General features: G+C 53.4%; 1 protein-coding gene and 1 long non-coding RNA gene across 8 annotated transcripts; one reads left to right on the top strand and one right to left on the bottom strand.

The window, feature by feature from the left end:
* Window positions 1–440: 440 nt before the first annotated feature.
* On the bottom strand, window positions 441–10,833 carry LOC123382455. Of its 2 annotated transcripts, XR_006590843.1 has the most exons (5): window positions 10,703–10,833; window positions 9,278–9,596; window positions 9,075–9,197; window positions 951–7,877; window positions 441–714 (listed from the first exon to the last, which is right to left on the bottom strand). It is a non-coding gene; the product is annotated as an uncharacterized LOC123382455 (long non-coding RNA). The 2 variants fall into 2 exon arrangements; XR_006590842.1 differs by lacking the exons at window positions 441–714; window positions 951–7,877 and having other exon boundaries at window positions 8,737–9,197.
* Window positions 3,310–15,115, top strand: CD22 (CD22 molecule). 6 transcript variants are annotated; one of them, XM_003997907.6, is made up of 15 exons: window positions 3,310–3,440; window positions 3,616–3,657; window positions 5,903–5,958; window positions 6,178–6,555; window positions 7,497–7,790; window positions 8,915–9,181; window positions 9,307–9,570; window positions 10,597–10,854; window positions 11,065–11,328; window positions 11,406–11,669; window positions 13,156–13,252; window positions 13,397–13,472; window positions 13,643–13,767; window positions 13,946–14,030; window positions 14,327–15,115. In XM_003997907.6, the coding sequence occupies exons 3-15, from the start codon at window positions 5,925–5,927 to the stop codon at window positions 14,456–14,458; spliced, it is 2,538 nt and encodes an 845-aa protein (XP_003997956.2). In that variant the 5' UTR covers window positions 3,310–3,440; window positions 3,616–3,657; window positions 5,903–5,924; the 3' UTR covers window positions 14,459–15,115. The 6 variants fall into 6 exon arrangements, with proteins under 6 accessions (XP_003997956.2, XP_044903247.1, XP_044903245.1 ...); XM_045047310.1 differs by lacking the exon at window positions 3,310–3,440 and having other exon boundaries at window positions 3,597–3,657; XM_019818690.2 differs by lacking the exons at window positions 3,310–3,440; window positions 3,616–3,657 and having other exon boundaries at window positions 5,903–6,033.
* The last annotated feature ends 1,167 nt before the right edge of the window (window positions 15,116–16,282 follow it).

The raw sequence follows: 16,282 nt of genomic DNA, 5'->3' as shown, positions 1-16,282 counted from the left end.
TATAGAACTTATCAAAGTCTACTGGTTTCAAAATTTTACCAGCTCAAGTGAAGTATAGAAACTTTACCTCCTTTACATCCTTTTACCTTCTCCCATTTATAATTATCTTAAATATTTCTTCTACAGACACTGAGAACGGCATTACACAGTGTTATAGATTTTGCTTTGCCAGACATAATTTAGAAAACTCAAGAAGAGAAGGAAAGTCCTTTGTATTTACCCATAGGTTTGCTCTTTTCATTTTCTTTCCTCCTTTCTGGTGTTCCAAAATTTCTTTTAAAAAAAATTCATTTTCTTTCAAGGGCTCCTGGGTGGCTCAGTCGGTTGAGCGTCCAACTTTGGCTCAGGTCATGATCTCATGGTTCATGAGTTTGAATCCCACGTTGGTCTCTGGAACCTGCTTCAGATTCTGTGTCTCCCCATCTCTGCCTCTTCCCTGTTCGCGCTCTGTCTCTCTCTCTCTCTCTCTCTATCTCTCTCTCTCTCTCTCTCAAAAAAAAAAAAATTAAAAAAATGTTTAAATAATTTTCTTTCTGTTTAGAAGATTCCCTTATAGCCACTCTTCTAGGGTATCTGTTGGTTAAAAATTGTTAGTTTTCCTTCATCTGAGAATGTCTTGATTTCCCCTTCATTCCTGAAGGATAGATATACATTTCTGGGTTGATAGTTCTTTTCTTTCAGTATCTAAGAGATGCTGTTTCACTTTCATAACACCTTTTTTTTTTTTTAATTTTTTTTTCAACGTTTATTTATTTTTGGGACAGAGAGAGACAGAGCATGAATGGGGCAGGGGCAGAGAGAGAGGGAGACACAGAATCGGAAACAGGCTCCAGGCTCCGAGCCATCAGCCCAGAGCCCGACGCGGGGCTCGAACTCACGGACCGCGAGATCGTGACCTGGCTGAAGTCGGACGCTTAACCGACTGCGCCACCCAGGAGCCCCCATAACACCTTTCTTATCACCTTATCACCTTTTTGATACAAAATCTACTGTCATTTGAATGGGTTTTCTCCCTGTAGGTAATGCATCATTTCTCTGTGGTTGCTTTCAAGATTTTTTCTTTGTCTAATTTTCATAAGTTTGACTAGTATGTGTCTTGACATGGATTTCTTTGGGTTAATCTTGTTTGGGATTCACTCAGCTTCCTGAATCTGTAGATAATATGGTTTTTGTTTGTTTTGTCAAATTAGGAACATTTCAGCCATTATTTCTTCAAATATTTTCTCAGGCTCACCCTCTTTCTCCTCTCCTGAGACTACAATGACATGAATGTTAGATCTTTTGTTATACTAGCCACACATGTCCTTGAGGCTCTGTTCTTCTTTTTTTTTCCTTCAGTTTGTTCTATCTGTTTTTCAAATTGGGTAATTTCTAATGTTCCATGTTCCATTCTGATGTTGAGCTCATTCATTAGGGCTTTTAATTTCAGTTATTGTATTTTTTAGTTCTAAAATTTCCTTTTGATTCTTTATTATTTCTTTGCTGACACTCTATTTTTTTCAATAGGTTTCAAACATGTTTGTAATTGCTCACTGAAGCATTTTTATGATGGCTGTTTTAAAATCCTTGTTAGATAATTCCAACATCTGTGTCATCTTGGTGTTTGTGTCTGTTGATTATCTTTTTGCATTCAGTTTGAGAACTTCCTGGTTCTTAGTAGGCTGAGTGATTTTCAAATGAAACGAGGACATTTTGGGTATTATTTATGGGACTGGATCTTATTTAAATCAGTGTTTTAGCAAGCTTCCCCTGACACTGTTCCAGTGAAATGAACAGGGGCACTGCCTCATTATTACCAAATGGGGGTAGAAGTTCAGGTTCTCCACTCAGCCTCTCTTGACAGCTGGTGTGTGTGTGTGTGTGTGTGTGTGTGTGTGTGTGTGTGTGTGAAGTTTTCTCATTGCTGGGCAGGGGTGAAAGATCAGGTTCCCCATTATGCACCCATTAATACCATCTTGACTGGAAGAGGGAGGGGGTACATCATTATTGCTCTCCACATGGCTTTCATGCAGATTCCACAGAAGTTGGGCTTATGATCACTGAGTGATGGTGAAAGTCCTGATTCTCCCCTAGACCTCCTCTTACACCACTCCAGTGAGGAGTATGATGTCTCATCACAGGGTGGGGTTGGATGTTCAGGCTGCCCATGTGGTTTCTACTGACACTGTGGGGAGAAAGAGCCCAGAGGGGCTGGAGGGCCCAGCCCCACACTCAGCCTCCTCTGGCACCACTCAGATGTGGTATGGGGGCGTGGCCTGGCAAGGGTGAAAGTCTAGGGTCCCACTCAGCCTTTGCTGTCAGGGGTAGAAGTGAAGCAGCAGGTTTTTCTGTGACATTTCGCTGGAGTAGAGCAGTTACTGCATGAAAGATTTCTGTCTTTCTGGGCTGCCCCTTTCTTGCTTCTTTAGCTAGAAGAGCAGAGTTTTGCTGGAACTTTTTTTTTTTTTTTTTTTTGTCTGTGCTCATTGTCATTTCCAGTTGCTTGCTTCTTCAGTATTCAGTCTGGGATAGATGAAGCGAAGAGAAAACCCAGAGAATTCATGGTCATATCATTCCTCAGGTCCCAAGGTCCCTAACCAGTGTGCCTTCTCTCAATCTTTCAGTGTCTTCTTATGCTTATTTTATAAGATCCAGAGTTTTTAATTGTTCTTAGCAGAAGAAATAGGGAAGAATATACCTTCCCATAACATTACTGTCTTTTGAATAAGTTGTTCCTTTTCTGTTTCTTTTTTTGTTTGTTTTTTAAATGTTTATTTATTTTGGGGAGAGAGAGGGAGACAGAATCCAAAGCAGGCTCCAGGCTCTGAGCTGTCAGCACAGAGCCCAATGCGGGGCTCAAATTCATGAACCATGAGATCATGACCTGAGCCAAAGTCAGATGCTTAACCGACTGAGCCACCCAGAAGCCCCTCCCCTTTTCTGTTCCTTTCTCAGTGGCTGGTAGTCAGTAGAGTTTGATGATACCAGGGTGAAGATTTCTCAGAGACTTCCCTGACCATCTGCAGGATTTGAATGGCTTTGCCTGATGTCTGGGTCTGGTCTCCAGACACTCACAGAAGCCTGATGAAAGTGGTAAGTTTCTAGTCTCAAGACTTGCCCATTCAAGAACACTCCATGAAAGTTATCTTTTTTCCTTTTGATACTGTGAGCTCTTCCCTCAACCCTCGGGAGCTGCTGGAGCCTCAGTGTAAGTGATCAGATTTCCCGACCATTCTGGCCTTTGGAGAGAAAGTAATAGGAATGAGAATAACTGGATGGTGTCACTAAACTACCAACGCTTTCATATTGCCTTGTGCCTTTTTCAGCAGGCTGGCGGTTCTAATCTGCTTGGCCTAAATTATCAGCATTTCCTGAGAGCTGGATAGAGAGGAAGTTGTGGAGGGACTAGCTCTGAAACTATCTGATGTAGAAACTCCATACACCGAACCTAAAAACTGACCGTAGGTACTCGAGTGTTCCTTTCAAGCTGATTCCGAGCCCAAGTTGCCCTCATGGCCTCTTTTCCCCCCTCCCCACTTCACCATGCCTCTTGGTTGCCCCGAGAGTCACACAGGGGCAGGGGGTGGGGCCAAGGAGGGTGAAAATCCTTCGCTGTGCTTCCCCTTTCACTCTCAGATGCTGCCAAGGTCCCTGAAGAGGGAAGACACGAGGAAACAGGTAAAAATTATTTTGCTCTCTTTTGCATTCAGCATGCCGGCACGGAGCAGCTGCTGTGTGCCAAGCACAGTTCTTGGGGCTGGGAGCACAGCGGGACCCCCCCCTTACCCATGTATCAACAGGATGTAGACCCCCATCTTTGAGCATGCCCTCTGATGGGCTTGTGGAGTCTTCTGAGAATAGGATGGGTCACCAGATGCCCAGGAGGGAAGAATGGACTCAGGGAGGCGGGCTCTGAGATCCTGCAAGGTCCTCAGCAGGCCTATGTCGAGCAGGCCACCATGGGTCTGGGTAGCATGGCCTTGTCCTGAGCCTTTGTGCCTAATGCCTATTGTCCCCAGCCTCCACGCCCCACCCTGTCTCAGCAGCCTTCCGCTTCCAGGTCTAAGGTCCCACTTCTTATGTCCCAGCGACTGCCTGGAGCTGCCGGGGGCGAGCACGTAGCTCTGCTCTGAGAAGTGCCCTCTCCCCCTCATCCTGGTGTTCTCAAGGCATTCCCCCATGAAGGTGCGGCTGGCGGCTGGCGGCAGAAGGGGCACAACGGTCCGGCTACTGGAGGCTGGTCTTTGCCCCAGAGAATGGAATCTAGCCCTTGCCACAGCTCTTGTGGAAACCCAAAGGGGACCCGGAGCGCATCCCTCAAAACGCTGACCCTGCAGCCCTGCCGAGTTTCTCGCGGGAAACGTAAAATCAGTTCCATGGCTAAAGAAGCGTGGGCAACGTACTGCACTGTACTGTGCTCTGGCCCCCGTGTCGGCAGATGTGTGATGCACACACAGCTGATTATAAGGGACCAGAAAGAGCCACGGTAAAGAATTCTGTTTACCTTCTTCACCCAGCTTTTCTCAAGTGGACGTGGCCTTGAAGGTGTTTTTGCGTGTAGCTCTGTTAGCACCTGCAGAGCCGGTGTCACTTCTACCTGGAGAGTCTGTCCCAGTTCAGACCCCTCACCCTTAACCCGAGCCTGAGACCCGGCCAGGCCAGCACAGACACTACGCCTGGGGACAGACCCCTCCTTCCTGCTCAGCAAGCAGCCTAGCTTCCCCCACACCTCCGGGTACCAGCCACCCAACAGCATTTGGCAGGAGCCATGCAGCCTGAGGAGATAAACAGCCCCAGGGGGTGAGGGGTGTTTGATGCGTGGGAAATGTTGGCAGGGCAGGTGGGAGGGGTGCAGGTCTGCCCTGACACCGGAGACACACTCTGTCACACATCCTGCTAACTCCAGAGGGACCGGCACGGAGGGGCCCAGTCATGCAAATTGGGGCTTAAATTTAACTCTATGTAAATGTAACTCTATGTAAAAGTCTAATAAGGTGGCACACAAACTCACTGATCAGAGAGGGACAGATGCGCAGGGCTGCAAACTGGGGGCCCTTGGACTGCCTTCAGCCCGCGGACTGGCCAGCACCGTGTTTGCTTGTTTGTTTGTTTGTTTGTTTGTTGATGAAAGCAGGACATTTCACAGGAAAATCCAGCTTATTTCTCTTAAAGCACTGGAAGATCAGGCAGTGCTGAGCTCACATTCCCACTTGGCAACAATTGGTTGGGACCGGGACAGTCATTGTCTTTACCCAAGCCATGACCTTTGTTCCCACCTGGTTGATTTATGTTTTCCACCCAGCCCCCAGGGGTATCTGAGTGGGACCCTTGGACCACATTCTCCGAAGTCCTTCCAGACCCCTCTAAATGCTCTCCTGGCATCACACTTGTTAGTTTTAGAGTTATTTTGCTCCTGGTCTTTAAAAATCAAGTTTTGATCATGGCTCTCCCCCATATAAGAACCTTCACTAGTTGCCTCAAGGTGAGCTTCAAGTTACCCCAGGCCTGGAATTCAAGGCACTCAGGAGTCTGATGCCACTCAAAGCCTGAGAGCTGGGCAGGAAGTTTGTAAAATTATGGATGGATGGATGGATGGATGGATGGATGGATGGATGGATAGAAGGATGAACGGATGGATGGATGGATGGATGGATAGAAGGATGGATGGAAGGATGGATGGAAGAAAGGAAGGAGGGCTAGAAAGAGAGACAGGCTAGTCTTACAGAGTTCTTAGGCTGAGAGAATAGACACGACATACCCACAAAAGGCCCCATGAACATCCAGAATTCACATCCTGCAAGGCAAGCAGGCATGGTTCTCCTGGGATCAGGGAAGAGGGGTTGGAGTTTGGTGGGTGAGCAAGAAAAGCCATCTGAAAGAAGCAAGTGACCAGATGGCTCAAAGACAACTCTTCCCGGCCCAGGCTCCTGCCCAGACACAGCACCATGCATCTCCTCGGCCCCTCGTTCCTGCTCCTTGGTAAGGACTGTGGCCTAGGCTTGGGTTCTGGGAGTCTGTGGGAGCTAGAGGAGGAGGAAAGCTCTGGAGCAAAGAGTAAGTATTGGGGAGGAGGGGACAGGCAGGGTATGTGTGTGTGTACCTTCCTCTCTCCCTCTGTCTTTAGAGGGGATTCTTTATTCATTTGAAAGCTCTTTATGCCCCTCAATAATGTTTTTTGATCACTGTGGTGGGTTCCAGAATACTTGGCCTTCTCTGACTCATCTCAATGGAAGTTTGAGCACCCCCACACCCTCTACACCTGGGATGGGGCCTGCGTCTGGATTCCCTGTGACTACAAAGTTCCAGGGAGTAGACAAATGCTGGAAAACCTGACCCTGTACCACAACTATCACTATGACGAGACCCGCAAGGACTTCAGTGGGACCATCCTGTACGATACCGCGAAGGCTGGGAAGACTCTGCCTCACCGGGAGAGGGTTCAATTCCTGGGAGACAAAAAGTCCAACTGCACCATACACATCCACCCTGTGTCCGTCAATGACAGTGGCTGGCTTGGGCTGAGAGTGACAACGAAGAATGACAAATGGATGGAGAAAATAGACCTCAACGTCTCTGGTAAGGCCCTGGGGGATGGGGTTCTCTGCCTCGGTTTTGGGCAAGAAGGGAGGTGGAAAACACCCAGCCCCTGGGACAGGGGTGGCAAGCCAGGCCGGAGGTGCCAGTGAGTGAGCGGGCAGCACAAGATAATGGGGCTGGGGCTGAGGCCAGACCTCTGGTCTCCCCTCGGGCCTCCCACCTGCCACTCAACGCCCACCCATTCCGGAATCCGGGTTCCAGGTGGCCTGATTTTTGACGAGAAGATGGAAATGTGGACTTTCAAGCAAAATCTCCCAATGCCTTAATGTTGGTGATTAATTCTAATTAGGCCTTCATGGCCAAATGAGACACATGTAGGGGATGAATCAAGCACGGGCCCGGGGCCTCCACCCCACAGCCTGTGTCTTCCGTGGTGGTGGGGGAGGTGGGGGGGGGGGCGTCTAAGCAGCTACACGGGGGTGAGAGCTGTGGTTTCAGACCTGTCGTCTCAGGGCGGCCCAGCCCCGGGGAGAGCCGGAGACACACAGGCCCACTAACGGCACCCACTGAAGGAGCGCCACACTGGAGGTCTCCAGTGTGGAGGTCATTACAAACGCAGGCTTGTCAGCAAAGCCAAGAAAGGCGTGGGGACCTAAACCGGTAAAATTCATTTGGGATGGGGGAGCCGTGTCAAAAATGTTTAGAGAGCAAACATCAGGGCGGGGGCACGAGGTACGTATGAAATAGAATACGGGATTCCTCAGGAGCGGCGGCATTCACAAGAGAGAGTGCTTCCGCCGAGCAAAAGTGATTCAAAGCAGAGAAAGGCGGCCGGGAGAGAGGTGCAGAGGCGGAAGGGACCGGCGAGGGGCTCCTGAGGGGTTACCTGGGGCTGGGGGTGGGTAAAGGCAGGTGTGCGAGGTTGGCACACGGGCCCTCGCTCTCCCAGGCCCCCAGCACGGCCCCCTCCTCTTTTGCAGAGACGCCTCTCTCACCTCACATCCAGCTCCCTCCAGAAATCCAGGAGTCCCAGGAAGTCACTCTGACCTGCTCGCTGAATTTCTCCTGTCCTGGGTACCAGATCCAGCTGAAGTGGTCCCTGGAGGAGCCTGCTGTCACCTCCACCCTCCTGACCACCAAGACCGTGTCCACACAGAGCAAGCTCACCTTCCAGCCGCAGTGGACTCACCACGGCAAGAATCTTTCCTGCCAGCTCTGGGACCCCCGAGCAGAGCGGATACTCTCCGAGGAAAGCGTGGGGCTGGATGTGAAGCGTGAGTGTCCCCCAGGGCCCCCCGGGGAAGGACGAGGGCCTTGTCTCTTCTCTTCCAGCCCTCGAGGGCACCAAGGGTGCCAGGCACCTACACAGAAGGAAACAGGCATCAGGGTTGCATGCTCTCCACCACCCCCCCTCCAGCTCCTGACACCCCCACCCCCACCCCACCCCCGTTATCAAGCCCCAGTGTTTCAGGGAACGGATTCATCTTAGCATCTGCTTTGGTCTATCTAACAGAATAAAATACTTGAATATCCTCGAGCCATGACACGAAGTTGAGATCACGTGGTTACACGGGAGGAGGAGGTGGTGGGCGGGGTAAGAGGCGGTTTCACATCATTGTTCGTGCCTCATTCATTCATTCATCCAATAAATATTTACTGGGTGCCTCCCAGGTGCCAGGCCCTGTTCTGGCGGTGAGCAAACTTCTTGCCCACTTGGAGCTGGCATGGCAATGGGGAAGACAAACAGGAAACAGAGTAACAAGGAAACAGAGAACTTAACTGTAGGCAGGGATAAGTGTAGTGGGGGCCAATAAAGCCGGGCAAGGGCAGACGGAGGGAGGGATAGAGGCTTCTCTGAGGAAGGTGAACCTGAGGGAAGGGAAAGACTGGGGCACGCAGAGGTTTATTTGCGAGAAGATTCCAGAAAGAGGAAAGAGCGAGGACGAGGGCCTCGAGGTAGGAGCTCGGTGTGCCTGCGACAGAGCAGGGGGCCCAGCGGGAGGAAAGGAGGGCCAAGGGCAGATCTCACGGGCTGCAGCAGGGTTTGGGGTTGTATTCTGAGCGTGGAATCCACGCAATGGTTTCAAGCAGGGGAGTAACAAAGTCCGAGCGACAGTGTTAGGAAGGCTGCTGGTTGCCGGTGACTAGAACTTTGGAGAGCTGGGGGCGTGCGTAGAGCAGAGACAAGTTAGGAGTTTGTGAGAGTCACCTGGATGCTGGGGCCAGCCCACCCCCCCACCCCCCCCCCCCGTGGACGAGGGTCACGCGAGTGGCCGCACACACGCACACACTCCGTTTAACTGCCGCTTTATCAGAATCAAAGCCCTGCAACTTCCCACCACGCTACACCCTCTGAGAGGTCCCACCCCCTCTCCCACTGCGCCCCCTGCTCCTCTAGATGCCCCAAAGTTGAAGATTGAGGCAACCCCCAGAGAAGCCATCGTAACAGAGGGAGAGACTGTGACCATGACGTGCCAGGTCCTCAGCAGCAACCCCGGCTACCAGAATATAGCCTGGCTCAAGGATGGGACCCTGCTGAGGGAGCAGGAGACACTCACGCTGACTCTGTCCACTGTGACCAAGGAGATGAGTGGGAAGTACCAGTGTGAGGCCTCCAATATAATAGGCTCAGGACAGTCGGAAGAAGTGGACCTTCAAGTATATTGTGAGCCTCCTGGGAGCTGGGAGGGGGGCAGGCAGGGAGTTAGCAGGGGGTGGAACCAAGGCCCTTGAGAGGTGAGCAAGGGAGGCCCTGGCTCACCTCCCTCTGCCTCTGCGGGCTTTTTCCAGATGCTCCGGAATCTTCCAGGGTTGAGATCCTCCCCTCACCAGCTAAGGAGGGAAATAAAGTACAGATGACTTGCGTGTCACCGGCCAATCCTCCTCCAACAAATTACACCTGGTATCACGATAAGAAACAAGTACCCGGAAGGACAAGCAAGACCTTCCAGATCCCAGCGGTCCTCCTCGGGCACGCTGGGTATTATTCCTGCTTGGCCGAAAACAGCCTTGGTACTGGACAAGTTGGCGGGGAAGCTGAGTTAGATGTCCAGTGTGAGTAGTCACAGGGCTTCTGGGTTCTAGAGGGAGAAGGAGGAAGGGAAATGGAGCACAGGGGATTCCTGGGTCCTCGAATGGGCGGCAAGCAGAGGCCGGGGTCTCTCAACGTGTAAGCCCCTGGGGTGGGTGCCTCGCTGTCGTCCCCGGTTGTACACCCAGCACCAGAACAGGGTCTGGCTCGTGGTAGGTGCCCGGTAGATGTTTGTCGAATGAACGAAAGCAAGATGCCAGGGCCCCATGAGGGACGCGGAGACTCGGCATCACGAGGCAGTGGCTGAGCCCCAGGAGGGGGCCTGATGTGTCGGAGGAGAACTGGAGCAAAATGTCTCGTTACCTCCCCATCGGGGGTCAGACCCTGTTTAACACAGTGAATCGTGTCAGTGAGTCGAGCCCAGGACAGAGAGGATCCATAGGTTTGATCCTCGGACCCTGGGATGTCAGAGTCTGAGCCAGATACTCTGATGGGGACGCTCCAATCCCAAACATCTAGACAGCGTGTGACCCAGCGGCAGCGGCGTTTACTAAGCATTTGCTCTGCCCTGGCTGCTTCAGCTCATTTTGTCCTCGCAATGATCCTACAAGGTTAGGTACTCTTAGGACCCCACCTGATGGATAAGTAAACTGAGTCCCACGGCCCACGATCACTCAGCTCTAAGTCACGGCGTCTGCCAGTCTGGCTCCAGAGCTGTGCTTCTCCCCCAGTGAACGCCCGCACCGCAGCCAACTGACTCTGTGCCCCCGGCCCACGCGGAGGCCCGCAAACAGCGCGCCTCTGTCTCCCACGCACCATGCGTTCTCTGCTGGAGCTCTGCTCTGAGCATCATCCTGCCTCAAACCGGGGCCAGGCCAAATGGCCGGGGTTTCTGTCCTCACACAGATGCAAGAGGGAAGCCCAAGGCTTCCTTGGGTTAATTTAGGAACTGTGTGAATGCGGGGGAGGGGTGGGGGAGAGGGAGGCGCCGGGAAAGGTAGTGACGGACAGCTGACTTTCCCTCGCCCATCTCTCTGGTTTTCTCCCAGATCCTCCCAAGGAGGTAACCACAGTGATTCAAAACCCCACACCGATTCGAGAAGGAGACAATGTGACCCTGTCCTGTAACTACAATTCCAGTAATCCCGAAGTTACCCGATACGAATGGAACTTCCAAGGCTCCCGGAAGAAACCATTACGCGAGGTGCTGATAATTGAGAAAGTTTCCTGGGACGCCAGACCAATCTCCTGTGCAGCCTGCAACCAGTGGTGTTCGTGGGCTCCCTCTGTCAGCCTGGATGTCCTGTGTGAGTGAGCGGGCAAGGGGTTCGGAGAGGTGGGCCAGCTGGGGTATGGGCTCTAAGGGGGAGGGGCCTGGGGCCTGGGCCAGAACCTTCACAGAGAACTGAGGGCTGAACGTCTGGCCTCAGGGCCCAGGGGAGAGGAAGTCCTGGGGACAAGAAGAGGGAAAGGGGCCCAAGAGGTCAGCCTGACCCCTTGAGGCCCTTGCTCTCCAGATGCCCCAAGAGATGTCAGGGTCCAGCAGATCAGCCCCCCTTCTGACATTCACTCCGGGCACCGAGTCCTCCTTGGATGTAACTTCTCAAGTAGCCGCCCCAGAGACGTCCGCTTCTTCTGGAAGAAAAATGGAATCTTTCTGAAGGAGGGAAGAGAACTGACCTTTGACGCCATCTCTCCAGAAGACGCTGGCAATTACAACTGCTTGGTCAACAACTCCGTAGGACAGACCGCGTCTGAGGCCAGGATCCTCCAAGTGCTGTGTGAGTGGCTGGAGCTGGCGACAGACAGGAGAGCAGGTGGCCGGCTACCTGGATCCTGATTTCGCTTCTCCTTATAGATGCACCGAGGAGGCTGCGTGTGTCCATCGGCCCAAAGGACGAAGTGATGGAGGGGAAGAAGGCAGTCCTGACATGTGAGGGCGACGCCAACCCTCCCATCTTCCAGTATAGCTGGTTTGACTGGAAAAACCAAAACCTCCAGCATTATGATCAGATGCTGAGATTGGATCCCGTGAAGGTCCAGCACTCAGGAGCCTATCGGTGCCAGGCCATCAACCGGCTGGGCATGGGCCAGTCGACCCCCAGCACCCTCACTGTCTACTGTAAGGCTCCTTACCTCTTCTTCTCTGACCCCTCTTTCTCCTTCCTTCCCCCGCCCCAGTCCTGGGGGGCAGCCTGGTGCGTCACTCCCAGGCACCCCCCTTGCCCCCCCCCACTCACCTTTCTTCCCCCCTTCTCCCCGTCACTCCTGACTCTCTCTAGGAGGGCTCCCTCTCAGGCTGCCCCCCGCCTTCCAGACACCCTGAGCTCTTACTGGGTCCCTCTCTGTCTCTCTCTGTCTCACCCTTGATAGGCTGCCTCTTTTTATCTTTTGGGATTTTAGCTTTTTTTTTTTTTTTCAACATTTATTTATTTTTGGGACAGAGAGAGACAGAACATGAACGGGGGAGGGGCAGAGAGAGAGGGAGACACAGAATCGGAAACAGGCTCCAGGCTCCGAGCCATCAGCCCAGAGCCCGACGCGGGGCTCGAACTCCCGGACCGCGAGATCGTGACCTGGCTGAAGTCGGACGCTCAACCGACTGCGCCACCCAGGCGCCCCTAGCTTTTTTTTTTTTCAAGACAAAGTAAAGCTAAAACAGCACGAGGGGGTAAATGGTAGCAAGACCCCTCTCCCTTCTTTCTCCCTGAGAACTCGACCCTCTCCCTGAAGGCCCTCACTCCCGGCGGCTGGTTGCTTCTCTTCACAGAGCTGTTCTACATGCGCAAGACACTTAAGTAGATCTAGGCCTATACACCCTTCGTCACGCAAATCGTGAGAGAGCCCACACATTGCCCTGGATGTTCTTTTGTTTCCCCACGTAACAATACCACTTGGAGACTGTTCTCTATCCGCGCATGCACAGCGTGTCTGAAGGGTCTGGAAACTATAGGGAAGATATTTAATTTGTTTATTGTGCTTTTGCAGATTAAACTTGGAGCCATGGTTTTAAATTTAGAGGATCATGCCCTGCAAAGCTGGATGCTGAGGGGAGACAGCCTGAGCAGTGTTATTTGGAAATGCAGCGTACTGTATAAAAACCTGTTTCTGGGGTCTCCACTTTGCAGACACCCCGGAGACCTGCCTCTTTCCTTCAGGGCTGCCTTGTCAGTGTATTCCCATGCACGGAAGCGCTCAGTGCCTTCCCTACGGCCTTGTGTCATCTCCGGCTCTGGGCCCCCAGGAAGGACAGTGGCAGGATAAATTTCTACATGGCGTTGCTACGTCAAAGAACAAGTGATTTCACGTTCTGATAAGTAAGGCCAAGCGGTAGCCTTTACTGCGTACTCTGTGTGTGCACCTGTGTCTGTCACAAGACAGGTGTTTCCCAGGAGAGTCAGCCCTTTCCTCCTCATGGGGCCCCGAAGGCAGGGACTGGCTTCTCCCTTCCTCTGCATCACGTCCCCTGCGTGTGGAAGGGGAGTCTGGAAGGCAAGGACAGCGGCCATGCAGAGAGGTTGAGGATTCCTTCCAGGCGGATGCTGCAGGCCAGAGGTTATCGGAGAGATGCAGTGTCACCAACTCATGGTCGCTCTTCCCCCCACCAGACAGCCCAGAGACCATCGGCAGGCGAGTGGCCGTGGGAGTGGGGTTCTGCCTGGCCGCCCTCCTCCTGGCCTTCTGGGGCGTCAAGCTTCAGAAAAGGTGAGCAACTCCCAAGGCCCGTCTCTCCCTGATTCCTTCCCTGGAGGGACTCCCGTTAGCCATCCTGTCGACCCCGCATGCCCGACTCCACGGGGTCCTGTTCCCATCCCCCTGAGCCTCACCGAGCGGGATTTTGTTTCTTAGCTGGAAGAAGATACGGAGCCAGCAGGGGCTCCAGGAAAATTCCAGTGGGCAGAGCTTCTTTGTGAGGAATAAAAAGGTAGGACATGGGAGAAAGATGAAATGGAGGGCAGACCGTAAAGTCAAGGGGAGACAAAGTGAAGATGGGATGCAAGGAGCACCGTGGGGAGGTGTGGGGGTCAGAGGTCAGGGGAGGGGGTCTTGGCGGAGAATGGAGTGGTGAGAGCCGAGACCCCGTCTCTCTCCCAGGTTCGAAGGGCCCCGCTCTCCGAAGACCCTCACTCCCTGGGGTGCTACAATCCGGTGATGGAAGATGCCATCAGTTACGCGACTTTGCGCTTTCCTGTCGGTGACGCCGACGCACCAATAACTGGGTACTGAGTGAGGGTCCTGGGAGGGAGGAATGGCTCGTGTCCTGTCTGCCCTCTTTGTGCCCGGCACGGGAGCCAGGCCCTGCTCCGGGGTGCTCTCAGGGTCTAAGGGAGCTGGAAGTAGGAGGGGAGTTCGTGCGAAATACTTCATCTGCGGCCATCCACCTGCCCTCCCTCTCAGAGACGCAGGGACCCCAGAGACAGAAGGACCTTCCCCAAACAGGGACGACACGGTCACTTACTCCGTGGTGCAGAAGCATCGAGTGGTAAGAGGGCGGGGCTGTAGGAGGTGAGGGTGGGGGAGGGTGGGGGACCTGGCCTCAGCTGTGACTCCCAGGAGGGAGGGACTCGGTGGCCTCAGTGGGGGCCAGGGCTGCTGGTGGGAGGGGTGCTCAGGCACAGGTGTCAGAGCCAGGGCAGCGCCTCCCAGTCGGAGACGCAGACCACGGCCGGCGTGTGGACAGGAGGACCCCCGGGTGGAGCCAAGGAGAGGACAGGCAGGGAATGCAGACCGGGGGGCTGGCGACCGGGAGGCCAACCTTACACCCCGTGGCTTTTGCAGGGAGACTATGAGAACGTGGTTCCAGAGAGTCCGGAAGACGAGGGGATACATTACTCCGAGCTGGTTCATCTTGGGATTGGGGAGCGGCCTCTGGCCCAGGAAATGGTGGAATACGTGACCCTCAAGCACTGAAGAGCCAAACCCGCCGAAGCAGAGGCGCCAGGGGACCGCAGGGGCCAGGCCCCGCCCCTGCTGCTCAGCAGGCCCCAGCCTCCCCTCCACACACACGGGCAGGCACACTCGCACGGTTACTGAAACCCCAGCCAGTGCACAGAACCTCGTGCGTCGCCCAGAGACAGCCTTCCTTCTCAACGCTGGGGGCCCTGGCCCTCCCAAAGGCCTGCTCCTGGCCCGCTCTCCTTTCTACCCAGAAAGTCATCTAAACACCTAGCCTGCACCGTACAGCGCCCCCCCCACACCCCTCCCCTGCCATCTGCCACCACCCATCCCCAGCTGGCCGTGTCCCTGCTGGGATCGGCTTGTTACTATACTTTTTTCTTCCCCTCTCCATCCCTTTGGCCCCCTTACCCCTGCTCTGAAAGTCCCCTCACTAATTCTATGCCTAACGTCTGCCTCTGGGGCAAAGCCCAGGGAAGGAGGGACAGAAATGAGGGAGAAAGACTTGCTGGCCCGCTGGGTGCTCCTCCACGGGTCAGCGAGGCATTCCACGTGGAGAGGATTACGCTGCTGAGCCCCACGCCTCAGGGGTCTTGTGGTCTGAGACACACGCTGGTGTGGACAGACGTGTCACAAACACAGAGCTGCACAATAAAAACAGCTCGGATACCACTTCAAAGAACCCGTGCCTGTGGAGTCAGGGTGAGGACGGGGAGATGAAGAGGGCATCACGGGGCCTGGGGAGAAGGCAAAGGAGTCAAGGTAACCTCAGGACCAAACCAGCGGACTGGGGAGTCTGTTGTCTTGTTGCAAACGGTACACCGGCCCGGCCGGCAGACAAGTGCGAGTCTGAGGCTTGACTCTTCCGCTTGCCCAGCTGAGTGATCTTGGGCAAGTTCACCAAGTTTATCTGAGTCTCAGTTTCCTCATCTGTAAAATGGAGGTGCCACCACCTACCGTGCAGGCGGTTCAAGGGAGGAAGTGAAAGGGGCACCTGGGTGGCTCGGTCGGTTAAGGGTCCAACTTCGGCTCAGGTCATGATCTCTCGGTTCGTGGGTCCAAGCCCCGCATAGGGCTCCGTGCTGCTGGATTGGACCCTGGAGCCTGCTTCAGATTCTGTGTCTCCCTCTCTCTCTGCCCCTCCCCCAGTCGTGCGCACGCACGCTCTCTCTCTCTCTCTCTCTCCCCAAAATAAACAAACTTAAAAAAAAGAGAGAGCGAGGAAGTGAGGTACCATCATACGTATGCTGGAGTCACCTTATAAGAAACTTAACACAATAGCCAAAAGTCCCTAAAAAACCAAATTCCCATCTTGTTTGCATCTCTTGAAGAATGTAAGAAGGGGAAGCCAATTCATCACTCACAGCTGTTCTCAAAAGTGACCCTGCCAAGTTCGGTCAACAGCCACAGTTGCCCAAGAACTTCTCGAAGGCCAGTCGCCTTGAGAAACCTCTTTCACCTATCGTCACTGCCGCCAGTTCCCTATTATGTTCACGAATTCTGACTTTTCCAGTCAGGTCCTTCCAGCTTCCCCTCCGCTTCTCAGTTCCGACCTTTCTCTGCCTGTTCTAGAAGCAGAACCAGGTGTCTAATCAGTCAGCAAGAAGATGCAAACTCCTGGCCTGTGGTGGGTGCTCCAAAAGTTCCACCTTCCTTCCCTGCCCTGCCTTCCCATCCGCTCAATACCAGAATGTTCTCTGAGGAGATGTTCTTTTTTTTTTTTTTTTTAATGTTTATTTATTTTGAAAGAGAGCGAGCGAGAGAGAAAGTGTGAATGGGGGGGAGGGGCAGAGAGACAGAGAGAGAGAGAGAGAGAGAATCCCAAGCAGGATCAATCTC

This window comes from Felis catus, chromosome E2 (assembly GCF_018350175.1).
Source record: "Felis catus isolate Fca126 chromosome E2, F.catus_Fca126_mat1.0, whole genome shotgun sequence".
Taxonomy (NCBI): domain Eukaryota; kingdom Metazoa; phylum Chordata; class Mammalia; order Carnivora; family Felidae; genus Felis; species Felis catus.
The sequence above is the reverse complement of the archived record's forward strand: the minus strand, read 5'-3'. Positions and strand labels throughout refer to the sequence as shown.

Bases quoted from the DNA above. Each gene is read 5' to 3' on its own strand.
- CD22 (XM_019818690.2), top strand. From the start codon at position 5,925: ATGCATCTCCTCGGCCCCTCGTTCCTGCTCCTTGGTAAGGACTGTGGC. The intron at 6,034-6,177 runs GTAAGTATTGGG...GGTGGGTTCCAG, and splicing joins GGAAAGCTCTGGAGCAAAGA to AATACTTGGCCTTCTCTGAC. The intron at 14,031-14,326 runs GTAAGAGGGCGG...TGGCTTTTGCAG, and splicing joins TGGTGCAGAAGCATCGAGTG to GGAGACTATGAGAACGTGGT.